Source organism: Mirounga angustirostris, unplaced genomic scaffold (assembly GCF_029215605.1).
Source record: "Mirounga angustirostris isolate CCGP_5_RB_7025 unplaced genomic scaffold, mMirAng1.0.hap1 SCAF_13, whole genome shotgun sequence".
NCBI lineage: Eukaryota > Metazoa > Chordata > Mammalia > Carnivora > Phocidae > Mirounga > Mirounga angustirostris.
Window position 1 is genome coordinate 54614963 of NW_026991721.1, and position 21190 is coordinate 54636152.

At 42.3% G+C, this 21190-nt stretch overlaps 1 protein-coding gene across 2 annotated transcripts in view; it reads left to right on the forward strand.

Moving 5' to 3' along the window:
- XRRA1 (X-ray radiation resistance associated 1) overlaps positions 1-21190 on the forward strand; it is a 63769-nt gene that overhangs the window by 21911 nt on the left and 20668 nt on the right. For both annotated transcript variants that reach the window (XM_045894439.3, XM_064576920.1), the window contains 3 exons: positions 2019-2152; positions 14476-14604; positions 15282-15499. In XM_045894439.3, the coding sequence (XP_045750395.1) occupies positions 2019-2152; positions 14476-14604; positions 15282-15499 (481 nt within the window). The remainder of the gene's footprint in view (positions 1-2018; positions 2153-14475; positions 14605-15281; positions 15500-21190) is intronic.

Consider the following 21190-nt stretch of genomic DNA (forward strand, 5'->3'; position numbering starts at 1 on the left):
CTGATGAAACAGCTCAGTGTGGTTGGAATGGAAAGTGAAACACTGTAGAGTAGTGATAGATGAGCCTGGAGAGGTAGCAGAAGAGAGACTGTAGGAAGCCTTGGAGGCCTCACTAAGGAGTTTGAAGTATCCAGTGGATGATAGGTATGGCCACTGCATGAATCATGAGTTGGAGGGAACAGAATGAGAGATATTAAGGAGACAGAATCCATAGGTCTTATTGACTGCCCACATATGGGTATGAGGGAGAGGATTTTCCCACCTTTATCTACAATTATCTGAGCCAGCTTTCTAGGTCTTCTCCTTGAAGGCTTCTCTCTTTGCCCCTGCCAAGTGGAATCATCCCTTTGTGTGAACTCTCAAAACTTGGAATTTGCTGATGGCAGCATGAACTCAGCACTTCTTTGGTGCTTGGCACCTTTCACGGCCGGCCCAGTCTTATCAAACCCTCTGTTATACCACGGACTCTAGTCATACCCAAGCTATTTGCAGTTCTTAGAACAAGGTAGGCTACCTCCTGTCTCCTGGCTGCACTGCCTCTCTTTTTGCCTTTAACAATTTGGTGAATACCAACTAGTCTCTGAAGACAGCTCGAGCGTCACCTGCTCCATGAAGCCTGCTGGATCCTGTGGTAGAGCTGACTGTTCCTTTCTTTGTGCTTCCATTGGTCTGTGTTCAGACCTCTATCCCAGCAGCATTGCTACTTAGTAGCTGACCAGCTAGGTTGTGAGTTAACAGAGGACAGACTGATACAGAGTAAGCCTTCAGCATACATCCCTGAATGAAGAGATGGTTATAATGATGACAGCCAACATTAACTAAGCACTTACTATGTTACATAATTTCTTATAATAATTCATTATTATTTCTATTTTATAGAAGCTCAGGTTAGGTAATTTGCCCAAATCACACATTTGGACAGTATTTAAACTCAGATCTACAGAATCCATCAATTGATTACTATAGTAGAGTCAGACCAAATTCAGTCTCCTCTGGCAGTGACCTACAGCCACTTGGTTATATGTCTGACTGACTATGTAACACTGATGTGGTCAACCAGCTGGGTAAGATGCTGAAATGCCCCCATTCAATAGGCTTCAATGACTGTGTGTGGAGAGAAGGGGAGGAAAGGAAGCAGACTTATACATAAGAGCTAAAGTGAGTGTGTAGAGAGGCCCAAAAGAGAAAGAACAAAGATTGGGTTTTCTATCATTTATCCCAATTGTCTTTGTCTTTGCAGACAGAAATTCAGTTTCCTGACTGGCCTCTGACCCAGTGAACTATTTCATGAATCTAGGTGGCCAGTTAGAAAGTGGTTGGTAGTGACAGTTTCGGTCATTGCCCTCATAAGCCAGTTCATTTCAGCTGATTTTTTATATGCACCTACTATGTACCAGGTCCTATGCTAGGTTACAAGGATATAGTGATACAGTAGCAAGGCCCTTGACCAGGGAGTTTATGGTCTAGCCTACCTTTGTGTACCAAGACTATGCTAGGCACATCCATGTACCAACATCCCTATTCCTCAGATGTGTGTCTACCTATCAGATACCTGGTTGACCATGAGAAGTTTCCCTAGATAGAGCACTCAAATTCAGGGGAGAAAGAGATTCCATCTGGCTGGTGAATTAGGAAAAGTTTTATAAGGAGGCAACTTTTGAGTTGGCCTTCTGGGGCTTAGATTAAGATACATGGAGAGGGAAAAGTTCTCCTGGTTGAGTGAAAAGCTCAAGCAAAGATCTCTAGGTGGGATGGTGCAGGGAATGGGGAAGGAGTCACTTTGGTCAGCTCCACAGGATAAATCAAGATTTGCAGTGGGAGCTAAAGCTAGCAAATAGGCCGGGAACTGACTATAGTAGGCCTTGAATGTTAATCCAGAGAGAGTCAAAAAGATTTTAGGTTTATGAGAGATGGGGTTGCCTAGAAGGTTAAAAAAAATAGTTAGCTCCCACCTCATGTATGAGCATCATTGTCATGTATAGTGCTTCCGTTCTCCCATCTTTTATCTTTGTACATAGTTCCTGGACCTTTCCTTCAACAGCCTGACTGCAGAGGCCATTTGTGATCTGGGGATTCTGCCACACCTCCGTGTCCTGCTCCTCACAGGCAATGGGCTCACCTCCCTGCCACCCAATTTGGCTGTCACAGAACAGTAAGTTCCACATCCTAGGATCCATCCCATGTGTTCCCTCATGAACCTTTGGGTGCAAGTATGCAAGGAAATAGCCCAGAGCAGCTCAGAAGTGCTATAATGACAGTCTATGAGTGCTCAAAGCTGGGAAAATGCTGCCTACTGAAGCTCCTAGGAAAGGCAGTCATGGGAGCGGGGCCCCAAAGAATGATTAGGCCTCAGATGGGTGTCTTCACACTCTTCTGTGCTGTTAGGAGACACTCAGGTATCTAGCAAGTCACTTTCCCTGTCTCTGATTGGTCATTGGTAAATTGTGGATATTGCTCTTGCCAGACTCTTCCCCTTCACAAACCTACTAAGCTTTGTATGTTCCCATTCTGCACCTTGGTTCAGGCTATGCCTTCTGACCAGAATGTATAATAATGCTAATGCCATATACATAGTGTTTACTATGTGCCAGACACTGTTCTCAGCACGTTATACATATTAAGTCATTTAATCCTCAAAACAAGCCTATGAAGTAGGTGCCTGTTACTATCCGTGTTTTACAGATGAGAAAATGAGGCACGGATATGTTAAATAACTGCTGATAAGTGACTGAGCCAGAATTTAATGAGGTCCATCTGACTCCAAAGACCATGCTTATGGGGGAGCCTGGGTGGCTCAGTCATTAAGCGTCTGCCTTCGGCTCAGGTCATGATCCTGGGGTCCTGGGATCGAGCCCCGCATCGGGCTCCCTGCTCCGCGGGAAGCCTGCTTCTCCCTCTCCCACTCCCCCTGCTTATGTTCCCTTTCTCGCTGTGTCTCTCTCTGTCAAATAAATAAAGTCTTAAAAAAAAAAAAAAAAAAAAAAACAAAGACCATGCTTCTGACCATTACATTCTCTTATGTGGATTCTGCATGTATTCCAAGGGCCTGCTCAGACCCTCCTCCTTTCCCTATCAGAAGCCTTCCCTGACTGCTTTAGACCATACTTCTTCCTCCCTTCTCTAAGCATCTGTTGAATTTAATGTTTTCCCTCTTACTTTAGAAGTTTATATATTCTGTTGTGACTTATGTCTCACAAATATGTACATATATGTAAATAATAGATAAATTGATGATACACATATAGTCTCCCAAAAGGATTGTGAGCACTATGAGGGCAGAGGTTCTGTCTTAGTCATCTTTGATCTGAAGCACCTGGATGAGGATCCAGTGCTTTTGCTTGTAGGTATTCAATGGATGTTAGTTGATTTAGAGATGGTGAAGGTGAAAGTCATGGTGATGATGTTTGTTGTGATGATGGCAGATGTGATGGAGTTTATACTGATGATAGTGGTTGGTTAGTTACCCAAGGGGTTTGGATAATAGTAATGATCATCATATTAGGGATTTCATTAGGCTCCTTTTGTTTGCAAGTGACAGAAGTCAACTCAAACTAGCTCAACCAAAAAGGGAATTTATGGGGCACCTGGGTGGCTCAGTCGGTTGAGCATCCAACTCTTGGTTTTGGCTCAGGTCATGCTCTTGGGGTCATGGGATCAAGCCCACATTGGGGTCTGCACTCAGTGGGGAGTCTGCTTGAGGATTCGCTCCCTCTCCCTCTGCCTCTCCCTCCACTAGCATGCATGCTCTTTCTCTCTCTCTAAAATAAATAAGTCTTTAAAAAAGGGAATTTATTGGCTCATGTACCTGTAAAGTCCTAAGGTGAACGCTGGATTCACATATGGCTGGATACAGGTGCACAGGCTGTTGTCAGGGCTCCACGTGCATCTCAGTGTATTTCTTGAGCATGCGTGTAACCTCTGTCTTGTCTTCTCTCACTCGCTTTCTCAGGCACATGCACACATCTTTTTTTTTCCCTTGGTATTGGCTTCATCTTAGTCAGGCTTTCTCTATGACCAGACACACATCAGTCAGGGTCTAGTCAGGAATATAAAAACCACTTCAGGTATTGCAAATTGAGGGGATTTAATTGTTTTTCATGGGGAGAGATAATGGTTGGCATTTTATTATGGAAAATTTCAAACACACATAGAAGTAGAGTCAATGGCAAAATGAACTTCCATGTACCCATCACCTAACGATTATTGCCTGACAGTTCTGAGGTCACAACCAATCCTGTTTCATCTATACCCTGCCACACCCAACCTTATTCTTTTTTTTTTAAGCTTTTATTTATTTATTTGACAGAGCGAGCAAGAGAGCACAAGCAGGGTGAATGCCAGAGGGAGAGGGAGGACCAGGCTCCCTGCTGAGCAGAGAGCCCAACATGGGGCTCAATCCCAGGACCCTGGGATCGTGACTTGAGCTGAAGGCCGACGCTTAACCGACTGAGCCGCCCAGGTGCCCCACCTTAAATTATTCTTCAGAAAAATCTCAGACATATCCAGCCATAAATGAATACAGCAGATTCATGTAGTTTCATCTGTAAATAATGCAGTGTATACCTCTAAAAGATAAGGGCTCTTGAAAACAGAGTACCTTTATTCCACCTAAATATTAGCAACAATAAATAGAGGGAATTGGTTACATAGGCGGTGGAAGGGCTGGAAGAGCAAGAACGAAAAAGGTTGATACCCAGAGATCAGATGCCCCCACACTCCTGGACTGGGGCCCACAAGCCTGTCCCTGCTGCTGGGCTTTTAGAGAGGTTGTTGCTGCAGTTCTGGATCTGCTGCAGATGTGCTGCCTCAATCAGGGCTGGAACCTCCACCAGCACGGATGCTGGTGCTGCACTGGTGCCTCCAGCAAAAAGCTGTCAGAAACAAAGGAGAGAGTTGCTTCTCCCCTCTTCTGGCCTTCCAGTCTCCCCAGTCCCTCCCTTGGCAGTATCTCACTGGAAGCCAAACGGAAAGGTGGTCTAGGAAGTGTAGCTTAGGGGTGGCCCCTAATAATACCTAGCAGAACACAGAGGAAAGGAATAAAGTTCAAGAGCAAATAGGCAGATGAGTGGTGCCACCCAACCCTTGGAAACCCAGCATCTACTCTCCTCTTTCTCTCCATATTTAATTTCCTTACAATACTAGCAACCACAATATGCTTTCATCTTACATGAAGGAACTTTTCCTCTCCCACGAAGATACTTTCACCCTCTTCCGTAAAGGGATGAGACACCGTCTGTTGGGTCACTGTATCCATTTCTGGATGATATTTTCTCTTCTGAAGCAGTCACAGTGCCAAGTGGATATTTTATAATCTAAAAACTAAGTTGCAAAGTCATTCACCACTAGCAGTTTACACACACACAATAAGCAGGGAAGAAAATATGCATATTTGCTACAATAATCTTTTCTTTTTTTTTCTTTTAAGATTTTATTTATTTGAGAGAGAGAGAATGAGAGAGAGAGCACATGAGAGGGGGGAGGGTCAGAGGGAGAAGCAGACTCCCTGCCGAGCAGGGAGCCCGATGCGGGACTCGATCCCGGGACTCCAGGATCATGACCTGAGCCGAAGGCAGTCGCTTAACAACCTGAGCCACCCAGGCGCCCCTACAATAATCTTTTCTTCACTGGTCAGGAGGCCATAGTACATATTTATGAATCCTTCCTCCATCACCTACTTAATGTTTCCTTCTCCCTTATCTAGCACCTGGACTGGTCTCTTTAACTGGCGTGATATCCTAAATGGTCTTTCCTAAAGGATCAGAGTTATGAATGCTTTTTTATTGGGTTGTGGTAGTCTTCTATTAATGCTTTTTAAAATTGTGGTATCATACACATAACATAAAATTTACAATCTTAACCATTTAAAAATTAAAAAAAAAAAAAATCTCTATACCCAACATGGGGCTCAAACTCATGACCCTGAGATCAAGAGTCAGGTGTTCTACTGACTGAACCAGCCAGGCGCCCCTTATCTTAACCATTTTTAAATGTACAGTGGCATTCACAAGAGTACCTTCACATTACTGTCCTACCGTCACCACCATCCATCTTCAGAACTCTTTTCATCTTGCAAAAATTCCATTAACTTTGACTAATGGACATGACACTTCTAAGAGGAACACCTTATAATTCCCTGGATTCCAGTCATATTTCTTTTTGTCCTCAAGGTGTAACAGCAATCATACCTACTTTTGATAATCAGTATCAATCAACCAATATAGTAAGCTCCTCTTTTTCTGCCTATTGGTTTAGTGGATTGAGGAACCCAAGTGGCCAGTAGCAATCTCAACTTCTAGTTAAGAGAAACTATTCTTTGTGTCCCCTATAAAAGTATTCCTCCCTAGGCAACTAAGACCTCTACTTGAAGGAATGGAGGCAAAAATTCTGCAAGTGGATGATTATAAGAGGATCTATTCTCATTTGTTTCCATTAATTCCTAGATCCTATATTCTGGTTATGAGAAAAACAGCATCAGTATTGGTTGCTGGTTTATGTGAAACCTTATCCTATAAGTAGTCAGAGCCCCAACTTCACAGGGGGTAGTCTCCTAACTGGTGTAATAAATAAGTTGTTAAAAAACAACTTTACCTTTCTGTTAGGTCAGCTACTTCTACATGATGGGGTACATGGTAAAAAAAAAAAGTGAATTCCATGTTTATGGGCTCATTATCACACTTATTTGCTATCAAGTGTGTTCCATCGTTCGCAGCAATGTTATGTGAGTTACTAGGATAAAGAATAAGACATTCTATAAGTCCCCAGATGGTGATGCTGCAGAATATCAGGGAATGTAAATCCATATCCAAAATACGTGTTTATTCTGGTAAGCAAAAAAAAAAAACAAAAAACCACTCTCCTCTTATGAAGGAAGGTGCTCACTATAGTCATCCTCCCACTAACTAGATGGATGGCTAATTCTTTCAGAAATGGTGCCATGTTAGGGGCTCAACATTGGCCTCTGCTATTGGCAGTTTGGGTACTCAGCAGGGGTGGTAGCCAGATCTGCTTTAGTCAGGGGATGTGTGTAGCCTCCATGCTTGTGCTAAGGCCATTTTGCAAGCACTAGGGTATCCGAGGAGAGAGGCCAACTGACTTCATGGAATGGGTCATCTTGTCCACCTCTAAAGTGGATAGCCTTTGGGAAGCATTCACATGGGATGCAAATAATCCTCATACTCTTTATCCATTCTGAGAGGTTCAATCACATAATTTCCCCTTAGACTTCCCTGTCAGCAGTTTTACATTATTTTTTTTTCCAAGCTTGGACTATTCAGCTAAACCATCACCACTGCCCATGAATCAGCATAAACCAAACAAATAGACAGTCAGATATATTGCTCTAAGTTTTACCGATTGGGAGGATTTCTCTTCCCTTGTCTTTCAGAGTCACCCCCGTATAAAGTAATACTGTAATAGTCTATCTTTAGTGTCAGCATATCATGCACAATCATTCGTAAACCCAGAGGGTTTTCTCCTACATCAGCTGCTCATAGAACCTTAGTTGTGCATTGATGGAGAGGTAACAGTACAGCAGGAGTAGGCATCATAGGAATCTGAGCCATATTCATTCACACAATTTTCCCAGACTTGCTTGAGCTGGATCTCACATACTGCTTTCACTTGATGAGGGAATTCTGCTGCACCTTCAGTTCATGATGAGCCGCTCAGGTCACATGGTCACTTCATGTTCCTGTGATTAACTGTTCAGTCTTCACCAACATAGGATAGTAAGCCAGAAACTATTTTTCAAAAGGAAAATAGTTATCCACAGAATAGGGCATAACTTTGGGGTGCCTGGGTGACTCAGTTGGTTAAGTGTCTGCCTTCAGCCCAGATCATGATCTCGGGGTCCTGGGATGAAGGCCTGCGTTGGGCTCCCCACTCGGCAGGGAGTCTGCTTGTCCCTCTCCCTCTCCCTCTGCTCCTCCCCCTGCTCATGTTCTCTCTCTCAAATAAAAAAAGAATAGGGCATAACTTTGCTCAAAAATTATTCTACAGGGGCGTCTGGCTGGCTCAGTTGGACGAATGTTTGACTCTAGATCTTGGGGTCATGAGTTCAAGCCCCATGTGGGGTATTAAAAAAAAAACTTAAAAAATAATTCTGCAATTGGGGCCTATAAAAGGCTCTATTCATAGAGAGACCATGTAACCTATCCATCTAACCAGAACAAACTTGAGAGGGAAAAGGAACACTATTAATTATTTTGGGGTAACAGGTGAAAACCCAGAAAGTCCTTGAAAACCAGGATGTATGGTAACCCTGTACTATACAGCACACCTATTTGCCTTAGACATTTAGAGCACGGTTGGACCTGCTGAGTCATATTGCCCAATGCCAATGACCAATGACATAATGTCCAGAGAGCAACTTGCACTGCAGTTGGACCTGTTGCAAAACCTTGTCTTGCTGGGCCCCACACAAAACTGGCATCCTCATGGGATACTCAGTAAATAGATCAGAACAGCAGAAATGTTTTATGCATCACTTCCCAAATCCAAAAAGGCCAACAAAGCTTTGTGCCTTTTTCTAAAGTAAGAGGTGGTGCAAGGTAAAGGACTATGTCTTTCACATTGGAGGTATATCCCAGCATGCTCCCAGATACCTGGACATCAAGAAAATTAATAAGGTGGTAGTTCCTTGAATTTTTGTGTGGTTTCCCTCCATTCTTTGAAACACATGCATCTTACTAAATCATCTAGAGTATTTGCAACTTCCTGCCCATCAGGTCCAATCAACATCAGGTTCTGTGGAATACCAAAACAGATTGGCAGTAGATGTGTAATAGATTATGATAGACTGAAAGAGTTGATGTGGCCCTGAGGGAAGAGGGCAAAGATGTACTGTTGTCCCTGTCAGGCAAAAGCAGACTGTTCCTGACAGTTCTTGTTCATCGATAAAGAGAAAGAAACATTTGATGGGTCCTTAGCTGTATCCCAAGTGCCAGGGGCTGTGTTAATGTCCTGTAGTAAGAAGAGTCCACATGTGGGGCAGCAGCTGAAATTGGAGTCACCACTTGATTGAGTCTGCAGTAATCTGTAGTCATTCTTCATGATCTGTCTTCTACACAAGCCAAATAAACAAGTTAAGCAGGAATATCATAAGACTCAATATCCTTTTACCTTTCTTATCTTTAGTGATGGCAGTAGTCTCTGTCGTTACCTCAGGGATGCAGAATAACTGTAGGCTTACTGTTCTAGAAGCACATTTCCTGGGGCTTCAATTTGTCCCTTCCTTCTATAATAGCCCTCACTTTGTTAGTTAGTAAACAAAGGTGGTTCTTCTGTCCGTTGCTTAATATGTCTATTCTAATTATACATTCAGGAACTGGGGAGGTAACCACAAAGTAGGTTGATGACTTCACTGGGTTCATTCACAGGCTAAATTTCCATTCTTCCATAATCCCCTACTTTGAGTGATAGACCACCATACCTTTCATATCCCCAGACATTAGCACCGATTTGCAGATATTGTCTAGTAATCCTTGAAAGGCCTGGTTTAGGACTATCTGATAGAATTTTCTGCAATGTTGGCAATGTTTTATATCTGCATTGTCCAATATGGTAGCCATCAGTCATATTAAGCACTTGAAATAGGATCAGTGTGACTGAAGAACTGAATTTTTACTTTTATTTAAGTTTAATTGTTTTTAATTTAAAAGTAAATAGGAAACTGAGTGACAGGCTGTGACTCTCCCTTTGGGCAACTCAAATCATTTTTATTCCCACCAGTTCTAGATTTTTTTTTTTTTTTTTGATTGTTGGGTTCACACATAATTATTTGAAGCTAGTCTTCAGTCTCTGCAAGGACCACACTGTTTCTAGGTCACACCTCCCCCTAGGATTTAGTCCTTCATTGCCCTAACTTAAAGCAAGTTTATCAGGAATCCCCTTCTCTGGTGCACCCTGGACTCTTGGCCCCTAGACTAGCAAGGTTGTCAGAATCTTTGCTCAGCATCTCAGCCTCTCTGCCACTTCTGGAGTTAGCAGGTAGCCCTAGGGGAAAAGACACCCAAATGTTGCAAGATCCCCTTTGATTTCCTTCTTTTTCCAAATCTTAGCCCCCTAATTTCTCACAGCTTGTTAGTTCCCAGATGCCTTAAAGAAAATTGTTTTTAATATATATATTTTGTCTGGATTTTCTAGCATATACTCAAGGGAGAGTTGGCCCACATTATTTAGTCTGCAATACCATAAACCTTTCCATTTATTTTGGCCAGGTGCCTAGGGGCACTCAGTATGGAACCATTTTAAACTAAACTAAACTAGCTGGATATTCTCTGAGCCACGCAGATGATACAAATTTGGGCTACAATTTTGCAAGAGGACCAGTCTGCCCTCCCCCTTTCCTTCTTTTCATTCCAAGGTAGTTTTCCCCTAGCTGTGGGATGAGGAGCATGGGTTTAGTGCTAGTTCTCGCTCTCCTGAGTGTATATCTCTTTAGGATCTTACATTCGTGTAGGGGGTCTCCAATTACATGCTGTTTCAACAAGATCAGCAAGTGTCTGAAAGGCAAATGTGGCTTCTTCTTTTTTTTTTTTTTTTTTTTAAAGATTTTATTTATTTGACAGAGAGAGATACAGCGAGAGAGGGAACACAAGCAGCGGGAGTGGGAGAGGGAGAAGCAGGCTTCCCGCGGAGCAGGGAGCCCGATGCGGGGCTCGATCCCAGGACCCTGGGATCATGACCTGAGCCGAAGGCAGACGCTCAACGACTGAGCCACCCAGGCGCCCCTTTTTTTTGTTTTGTTTTGTTTTGTTTTTTTAAAGATTTTATTTATTTATTTGAGAGAGAGAATGAAAGAGAGAGAGCATGAGAGGGGGGAGGGTCAGAGGGAGAAGCAGACCCCCTGCCGAGCAGGGAGCCCGATGCGGGACTCGATCCTGGGACTCCAGGATCATGACCTGAGCGGAAGGCAGTCGCTTAACCAACTGAGCCACCCAGGCGCCCCAAATGTGGCTTCTTATGCTTGGTTTCTGTCTCTGGATTTTTAGATTTTGGCATACTATTGCTTTACTGTCTTCACATCTCTTACATGTTTTTAAATGAATCTTTTTTCTTTTTAGGTTTTATTCATCATTTTAGTTGTTTTCAGTGGGAAGCCTTGCATAAAGTAGGGCAAGGCTCCACCACTAGGTATTTCTATGTCCTTATATATAAGATGGGGAGAATAAATGTACTCCTACTTACATCAGAGTATCAACTGAAATAATTGTGCTTTGAAAGCTGTGAGGCTCCAAACAAGTATTACTATTATTCTCTTCCCACTTGTGTGTCCACACTCAAAATGCTCTGTGGATTCCTCTTCTTCTGCAGCCTCTTCAGTGTTGATAGTCCTCAGTTGTCCACTCTCAACCCACTGTTTTTCTTAATTTTTATAATCTTTCTTCATGGTTTCATCCTTTCCCAAGTCTTCTTTATATCTCTACTTCACATCCATCTTCTAAACTATGAGCCCATATATTTTACCTAATCATACCAAAGTCATCACACACATGCCGATGCCGAGATCTCTTCCTCCTGTGTCGCTGGCCTCAGTGACGGGAGCTACTCTCCATCAACTGTGCAGTTGTCCAAGTGAGAAATGTGGGCATCAGCCTGTGTTCTTCCCTCCCTCACCCTGTACATCCATTCAGTCACCAGAGGCTATGAATTGTGCTTCCTAAATGTTTCTCAAACTTGGCCCTTTCTGTTCCCTCCTGTTTAGTCTGGCTGTAGCACATCAACACAGCCCGTGCTACTTGGGATACAGCTAAGGACCTGTCACATTTTTCTTTCTCTTTATCATCTTTACCATCAGCCAGAGGGATGTTTCTAAAAGGCACCTCTGATTCTATCACTGCCCTGCTTAAAGTCCTTCAGCAGCTTCCCGGCGTTCTAAAGATAAACACCATTAACATTGATCACAGGGCTTTTCATGACCTGACTCTGCCTGCTTCTGCATCCTCTTTTCTCTTCACTTTTTTCCATTTCACCACATACCTCATCTATTCTGAACTATTTGTGTCTCCATTTCTGGATAGATCACATGATTATGTCTGGGTGAGTTAGGGGGATCATATCTGACCTACTCCATCATCAGCCTGCCCTACTGTTTGGATCAGCATCTGAGACTTTGGGTCTCCCATGAGGCCTATTCCCTGTCTCCCTTGGACGGCACAGGTCCCCCCTCTCAGGCTTGACCTGCACAGAGCAGAGGGGGATGGTTACCTTCTTTTTTCTAACCACTGTTTTCCTCAAAATGTCACCTAAAGGAGCACCAGCTTTTTTAGCAGCCACATCATAAATCTTCTTTTACACAAGTGAGTTGGGAAGCTACGTCCGTCTCCCTCATTCTATTTTACATGGTGGGTTTTCTATATCTTATCACAGAAGCTGACCTAACATTTTCATGGACATTAGAGCTTGCTAAATTTCATCTGTTTTACTGCAGCTCTTTGTCTAGCCTGGTCAGCAATATTTTTAGCCTCATGCAAAGTCTTACCATGTAAAATAAAAGAAATCCTCTTTCATCGTGTAGATAGAGGAACTGACCAGGACCAGAGATGCTCAACACCAGCTAGAAGTCACCCAGCAAGCCAAGCAGCAGCAGCACCAGAACCAGAGCCCAGGGCTGCTGACCCGCATTCCCAAGCTTCTTTTTTTTTTTAAAGATTTTATTTATTTATTCATTAGAGACAGAGAGAGAGGCAGAGGGAGAAGCAGGCTTCCCGCAGAGCAGGGAGCCCGATGCGGGACTTGATCCCAGGACCCCGAGATCATGACCTGAGCCGAAGGCCAACACCCAACCATCTGAGCCCCCCAGGCGCCCCCCAGGCTTCTTCTAATATGGCACACCAGTTCCCATTCCTGAATCCAGTCACTGGGGCACATACTCTTAGCTTCTAAACAAATTAGTCAAATCCGTCATTTTTAAATGGTATTAATTCCTTTTGCCAAGAGAAGGTATGATAAAAATAGCACCACTCTGAACACCTGGAAACCTCAGCCTCTCCATACTAATAGACTCCTGCCACTTCAAAGAGCTCTTCTCCCAAAACTGCCCTGGGAAGGACCCAGTGGGAGAGCCTGATGCTTTCCTCTGAAGCCTTGCATCTTGTCCTCCTTACCCACCTATTGACTGCCCCCCTATTTTAAGACATCAGTTTTAGAGACAAAGTGAAGTTTTTTATATGTTATAATTAGGGTGAAACTTTTAAAAGGCAAACCACTGTAACTTGTCACAAGAGACAGGACAGAGCCAGCTTCTCCATTATCGGGTATAAGAGAAATTTTTTGAAGGCTTATTTTTTAGCTCTTTCATATCTGACTGGAGTAAAAAGATTGGTCAATTAATTATAAATCAGCAGAGCTGCTGTGCACCCTCCTGTAATTGCTCTCAGGTAGAAATTAAAAATTTAGTGCATGAAAGTTGGTCCTTTCAGGAGAGGAAAAGAATCATCTGTGACCTTCAAATACCATGAACTAAAGGCTTCTTCTTTCCTTCTCGGTTGAGTGTGTTGAGTGTTTATTTGGGTGTATGGAGGGGAGAGAGTTGGAGGGAGGAATGAAAACATGATTTGAGTCATCTGCCTTTGTGTACTTAAAAAGAATTACCTAGGGGCGCCTGACTGGCTCAACCGGTAGAGCATATGACTCTTGATCTTGGGGTTGTAGGTTCGAGCCCCGTGTTGGGTGTAGAGATTACTTAAAAACACAAAATCTTAAAAAAAAAAAAAAAAAGATTGAAAAAAATAAAGAATTACCTAGGTCTCATCCACCTGGGCACATAAATGAGGCCACGTAATGGTAGTACCTAAAATGCCACCACTTCCTGCTCCACCTGTGTGATTCAGGATCTCAGCCCATTAAATTCCACTCTCAGGTGTTTCTGGGACTCCCCAGAGAGTTTGAGTTTTAAAAGAGAATTCTCAACTCCTTACTGATGTGTGCATTTTATTAAGTCTCTTTAGAGGAGAATCTCACTGTGACCAGCCTACCTTACCCTACGTGAATCAAGGCTGTGGTCCCTGCCAAGGGCTCTGTCTCCTGATGCTCCTATGGTTACCAGTCCTTGGGGTGATGCAGCATACCCAGGAGTCTGACCTGAACAAAAATTGTGCAGTATTCTTTCTGCAGAATGTTTTCCCTCAACTTGGTCATGCCTCATTCATTCTGGTATTTTCCATGAGCATTACTAGTGCCCCCCATCCTGCCCCAACCCAGTCTCACTGAGTCCATCTGTGAATGTGTGCAGCCTTTCTCCATACAGAAGACTGATGTATGAGTGGGATTCGGGGAAGGGATCAGTTGGGGAGGGACCTTCTGGTCCCTCTCTGCAGGGACGTCTCAGGGGCACTAGAGAAGTTCCCAAGCTGGTTATGCCTCTTGATTGATTCCCTGTCCTCCATCTCTATTCCTATCCCCATTCCTACTTCCTGGGGATGGTGGAGTTTGTCCCCTGCCCTTGCTCATTACCCAGGATCCTTGCACTCGCAGGGAAGCATCTGTGACGTCACTGACAAGCAGGAGGTACATCCTGAGGTTCCCAGCGCTGGAGACACTGATGCTGGATGACAACAAGCTCTCCAGCCCCAATTGCTTTGCCAGCCTGGCCGGGCTCAGAAGGTAAAGCCACCATCTCCTCTCTGCAGGACCCCCAGCCTGGCCCACACCCTAGTGCTGCTCTGGAATCCAGAAGGCCGGGGTTTAAATCCCAGCTCCACCACTTATCTCTGCTGTGTGGCCATGGGTGATTAACTTCTCCCCTCTGAGCTTTAGCTCAGCCATAAAAGTGGGGCATCAGTAGGACATTTCTGATCAAGTGACTGGATTAGAAGTGGCAAAGAGAAAGGAGGGTAAAAGGAGATATTACCAGAGATAGGCTCCTGACCCCTGATATAGGGGACAGAAAAAAAAAAAAATGGAATCAGAAAGATAAGGTTAACTGCTGAATTCTACCTATTTGATTAAAGTAATGAAAATGCTGGCATTTAAATGGTTAAGCTTTAGATCCCTGGAAAATTTACTTTGGATTCAGCTACCATTTACTGAATACTACTTTGTGGTGGGCCATTTACATTGTCTTATTAATCTTCATAGGAACCTTGAAAGGTTAATGAATATTATCCCCATTTTAGAGATAGGGATATTGAGGCCCAGAGAGGGTAAGTCACTGGCTAAAGGTCACACCAGAAGAGTAAGTGTCCAAGTGTGAATCCATGTTTTTTCCCTAAAGTTGTTTGGTAAATGCCGCAGAGGTATCATTATTGCTGTGATTCTGTATTCCCTTTCCTTAATTGAAGACTGAAGAAGTTAAGCCTGGACCAAAACAGGATTTTCCGGATCCCGTACCTACAGCAGTTTCAGCACCGAGACGGGTCAGGGGACTGGGTTGGAGGCAGGGGGAGTCCCCAGAAAGAGCCCCATTCCATGAGACAGCCCAAGCCGTGGATGTTTGAGGTCTCAGACGAGCAACCAGATTATACTGTACTGCCCATGAAAAAGGATGTTGACCGGACAGGTGAGTGATGCCCCTTGTTCCAGAGACTCAAGCCCCATGGTGGGAATAAGCTTCTGAGAGCTTATTCTGAAGGTCTGTAGCTCCCTGAGGAGCTGCTGCGCTGAAGCTGCTCGGCCTGGAAAGGTGGAGGTCTCCCATGAATTATTTCAATGACTTCCTAACTGATTCTCTGTTAAGATACTTTTAAAATCCAATTAAAAGTAGATTTTTAAAAATCTCAAATAACAAGAAACTCAGAAGTAAGACTTTCCAGAGATGGCTAATTCTGGGGTGCATTGATATTCTTAAGGGAGTCAGGTTCTTTCCATCCTCTTTTCTGCCATCCTTGGCCTGCTTGCTTGTCCTTGTAGGCTGGTTCCCATTGAGGTCTCAAGATGACTACCATGGTGCCAAGAACTGTATCCAAATGGCAACTTTAGAGGCAGAAAAGGAAAGGAATGTCACCTTTATTATAAACCAAAATCTCTATTACATGAGTATATTTCTTATATATTCTGCTTTACTGATCTAGTTATCTATTACTATTTTCTTAATATTTATTTTAAATTGAGAAATAACCAACATAAAGTAAAAATATAGAAATATTGTGTACAGCTTGAATTGTTACATACATACATACATCCTTCTAACCACTACCCATATTACAATATAGAACATTTCCAGCATCCCATGTGGTATCCTCCTGATTAGTACCTCCTCCAAGAATAATCACCACTCTGACTTCTATCACCAGCTATAGGTTTTGCCTGATTTGAAATTTATGAATACTGAACTATTCAGCATGTGCTCTTTTTTGTCAGATTTATTTCACTCAATATTATGTCTGTCCGATTCATTCATGTTGTTGCATATATTGGTAGTTCACTATTTTTCATTTCTCTTATGTATTTTCCAAGTTATTTATCCTTCTTACTGTTGATAGACATTTTGGTTGTTTTTAGTTTGAGGCTATTATGGATAAAGCTACTATGAATATTCTTTTACCTCTTTTGGTGGACTTAAGCACTCGTTTCTATTGGGTATATACCCAGGAATGGAATTGTTGTGTCTTAGAGTATAAAAGTATGTTTAACATTAGTAAAAACTGCCAAGTATTTTTCCAGTGCAGTTGTACAGTTTTGATCCCCATATTAATGTAAGAGATTTCATTTCCAGTTGTTTATCCTCATAAACACTTGGTAATGTCAGTCTTTTTTTTATTATTATTATGTTATGTTAATCACCATACATCATTAGTTTTTGATGTAGTGTTCCATGATTCATTGTTTGCGTATAACACCCAGTGCTCCTTGCAGAACGTGCCCTCTTTAATACCCATCACGAGGCTAACGCATCCCCCCACCCCCCCTCCCCTCTAGAACCCTCAGTTTGTTTCTCAGAGTCCATAGTCTCTCATGGTTCGTCTCCCCCTCTGACTTCCCCCCCTTCATTCTTCCCTTCCTGCTATCTTCTTTTTTTTTTTTTTTTAACATATAATGTATTATTTGTTTCAGAGGTACAGGTCTATGATTCAACAGTCTTACACAATTCACAGCACTCACCATAGCACATACCCTCCCCAATGTCATCACCCAGCCACCCCATCCCTCCCACCCCCCACCACTCCAGCAACCCTCAGTTTCTTTCCTGAGATTAAGAATTCCTCATACAGTGAGATCATATGATACATGTCTTTCTCTGATTGACTTATTTCGCTCAGCATAATACCCTCCAGTTCCATCCACGTCACTGGAAATGGCAAGATTTCATTCCTTTTGATGGCTGCATAATATTCCATTGTGTGTGTGTGCGCGCGCGTGTGTGTATGTGTGTGTATATATATATATCCATCACAAGGCTAACCCATCCCCCCACCCGCCTCCCCTCTAGAACTCTCAGTTTGTTTATTCAGGTTCTTCCATCCTCTTTATCCATTCATCTGTCGATGGACATCTTGGCTCTTTCCATAGTTAGGCTATTGTGGACATTGCTGCTATAAACATCAGGGTACACGTATCCTTCGGATCCCTACATTTGTATCTTTGGGGTAAATACCCAGTAGTGCAATTGCTGAATCGTATGGTAGCTCTATTTTCAACTTTTTGAGGAACCTCCATACTGTTTTCTAGAGTGGCTGCACCAGCTTGCATTCCCACCAACAGTGTAGGTTCCCCTTTCTCCTCATCCTCGCCAACATCTGTCATTTCCTGACTTGTTAATTTTAGCCATTCTGACTGATGTGAGGTGGTATCTCATTGAGGTTTTGATTTGGATTTCCCTGATGCCGAGCGATGTTGAGCACTTTTTCATGTGTCTGTTGACCATTTGGATGTCTTCTTTGGAAAAATGTCTGTTCATGTCTTCTGCCCATTTCTTGATTGGATCATTTGTTCTTTGGGTGTTGAGTTTGATAAGTTCTTTATAGATTTTAGATACTAGTCCTTTATCTGATATGTCATTTGCAAATATCTTCTCCCAGTCTGTCGGTTGTCTTTTGGTTTTGTTGACTGTTTCTTTTGCTGTGCAAAAACTTTTTATCTTGATGAAGTCCCAATAGTTCATTTTTGCCCTTGCTTCCCTTGCCTTTGGTGATATTTCTAGGAAGAAGTTGCTGCAGCTGAGGTGGAAGAGGTTGCTGCCTGTGTTCTCCTTTAGCATTTTGACAAACTCCTGGCTCACATTTAGGTCTTTCAACCATTTTGAGTCTATTTTTGTGTGTGGTGTAAGGAAATGGTCCAGTTTCATTCTTGTGCATGTGGCTGTCCAATTTTCCCAACACCATTTGTTGAAGAGACTGTCTTTTTTCCACTGGACATTCTTTCCTGCTTTGTCGAAGATTAGTTGACCATAGAGTTGAGGGTCCATTTCTGGGCTCTCTATTCTGTTCCATTGATCTATATGTCTGTTTTTGTGCCAGTACCATACTGTCTTGGTGATTACAGCTTTGTAATAGAGCTTGAATTCCTGTATGAGTCCTAGCAGTTTTGGGGTGGAGTCTTTTGGGTTTTCCCCATAAAGTATCATATCATCTGCAAAGAGTGAGAGTTTGACTTCTTCTTTACCGATTTGGATGCCTTTTATTTCTTTTTGTTGTCTGATTGCTGTGGCTAGGACTTCTAATACTATGTTGAATAGCAGTGGTGATAGTGGACATCCCTGTCGTGTTCTTGACCTTAGGGGGGAAGCTCTCAGTTTTTCCCCATTGAGAATGATACTCGCTGTGGGTTTTTCATAGATGGCTTTTATGATATTGAGGTATGTACCCTCTATCCCTATACTCTGAAGAGTTTTGATCAAGAAAGGATGCTGTACTTTGTCAAATGCTTTTTCTGCATCTATTGAGAGGATCATATGGTTCTTGTTCTTTCTTTTATTTTTTTTATTTTTATTTTTATTTTTTTTAAGATTTTATTTATTCATTTGAGACGGAGATACAGAGAGAGAGAGGGCATGAGCAGGGAGAGAGGCAGAGGGAGAGGGAGAAGCAGGCTCCCCACTGAGCCAGGAGCCCGATGTGGGGCTCGATCCCAGGACCCTGGGATCATGACCTGAGCCGAAGGCAGACGCTTAACCATCTGAGCCACCCAGGCGCCCCATTGTTCTTTCTTTTATTAATGTATTGTATCACACTGATTGATTTGCGGATGTTGAACCAACCTTGCAGCCCAGGTATAAATCCCCCTTGGTCGTGGTGAATAATCCTTTTAATGTACTGTTGGATCCTTTTGGCTAGTATTTTGGTGAGAATTTTTGTACCCATGTTCATCAAGGATATTGGTCTGTAATTCTCCTTTTTCATGGGGTCTTTGTCTTGTTTTGGGATCAAGGTAATGGTGGCCTCATAAAACAAGTTTGGAAGTTTTCCTTCCATTTCTATTTTTTGGAACAGTTTCAGAACAATAGATATTAATTCTTCTTTAAATGTTTGGTAGAATTTCCCTGGGAAGCCATCTGGCCCTGGGCTTTTGTTTGTTGGGAGATTTTTGGTTACTGCTTCAATTTCCTTAGTGGTTATAGGTCTGTTCAGGTTTTCTATTTCTTCCTGGTTCAGTTTTGGTATTTGATGCATCTCTAGGAATGCATCCATTTCTTCCAGATTATCTAATTTGCTGGTATAGAGTTGCTCATAATATGTTCTTATAATTGTCTGTATTTCTTTGGTGTTGGTTGTGATCTCTCCTCTTTCATTCATGATTTTATTTATTTGGATCCTCTCTCTTTTCTTTTTGATAAGTCTGGCCAGGGGTTTATCAATCTTGTTAATTCTTTCAAAGAACCAGCTCCTAGTTTCGTTGATCTGTTTTATTGTTCTTTTGGTTTCTATTTCATTGATTTCTGCTCTGATCTTTATTATTTCTCTTCTCCTGCTGGGTTTAGGCTTTATTTGCTGTTCTTTCTCCAGCTCCTTTAGGTGTAGGGTTAGGTTGTGTATTTGAGACCTTTCTTGTTTCTTGAGAAAGGCTTGTATTGCTATATACTTTCCTCTTAGGACTGCTTTTGCTGGATCCCAAAGATTTTGAACAGTTGTGTTTTCATTTTCATTTGTTTCCATGAATTTTTAAAATTCTTCTTTAATTTCCTGGTTGACCCATTCATTCTTTAGTAGGATGCTCTTTAGCCTCCATGTATTTGAGTTCCTTCCGACTTTCCTCTTGTGATTGAGGTCTAGTTTCAAAGCATTGTCTGAAAATATGCAGGGAATGATCCCAATCTTTTGGTACCGGTTGGGACCTGATTTGTGACCTAGGATGTGATCTATTCTGGAGAATGTTCCATGGGCACTAGAGAAGAATGTGTATTCTGTTGCTTTGGGATGGAATGTTCTGAATATATCTGTGAAGTCCATTTGATCCAGTGTGTCATTTAAAGTCTTTATTTCCTTGTTGATCTTTTGCTTAGATGATCTGTCCATTTCAGTGAGGGGGGTGTTAAAGTCCCCCACCATTATTGTATTGTTGTCGATGTGTTTCTTTGCTTTTGTTATTAATTGGGTTATATAATTGGCTGCTCCCATGTTAGGGGCATAGATATTTACAATTGTTAGATCTTCTTGTTGGATAGACCCTTTAAGTAGGATATAGTGTCCTTTCTCATCTTTTATTACAGTCTTTGGTTTAAAATCTAATTTGTCTGATATAAGGATTGCCACTCCAGCTTTCTTTTGGTGTCCCATTAGCATAGTAAATGGTTTTCCACCTCCTCACTTTCAATCTGGGGGTGTCTTTGGGTCTAAAATGAGTCTCTTGCAGACAGCATATCGATGGGTCTTGTTTTTTTTATCCAATCTGATAGCCTGTGTCTTTTGATTGGGACATTCAGCCCGTTTACATGAATTTAGTGCCATTGCATTACCTGTAAGGTGACTGTTACTATATATTGTCTGTGTTCCTTTCTGGTCTATGTTACTTTTAGGCTCTCTCTGGTAATGTCAGTCTTTTTGATACTACCTGTTTAGGGTAGGTATGTAGTGGTTTCTCATTCTGGTTTTAATTTGCATTTCTTAAGTGACTAATGATCTTAAGTACCTTCCATATGTTTATTGCTCACTTTGATATCCTCTTTTGGAAGTACCTATTCAAGTCTTTTGTCTATATTTAAATTAGTTATATGTCCTTTCTTGTTGATTCGCTTGAGTTCTTTATATATGCTAGGTACAAGTCCTTTGTAGATCTGTATATTACAAAAATTTTTTCACAGTCTGTAGCTTCCTTT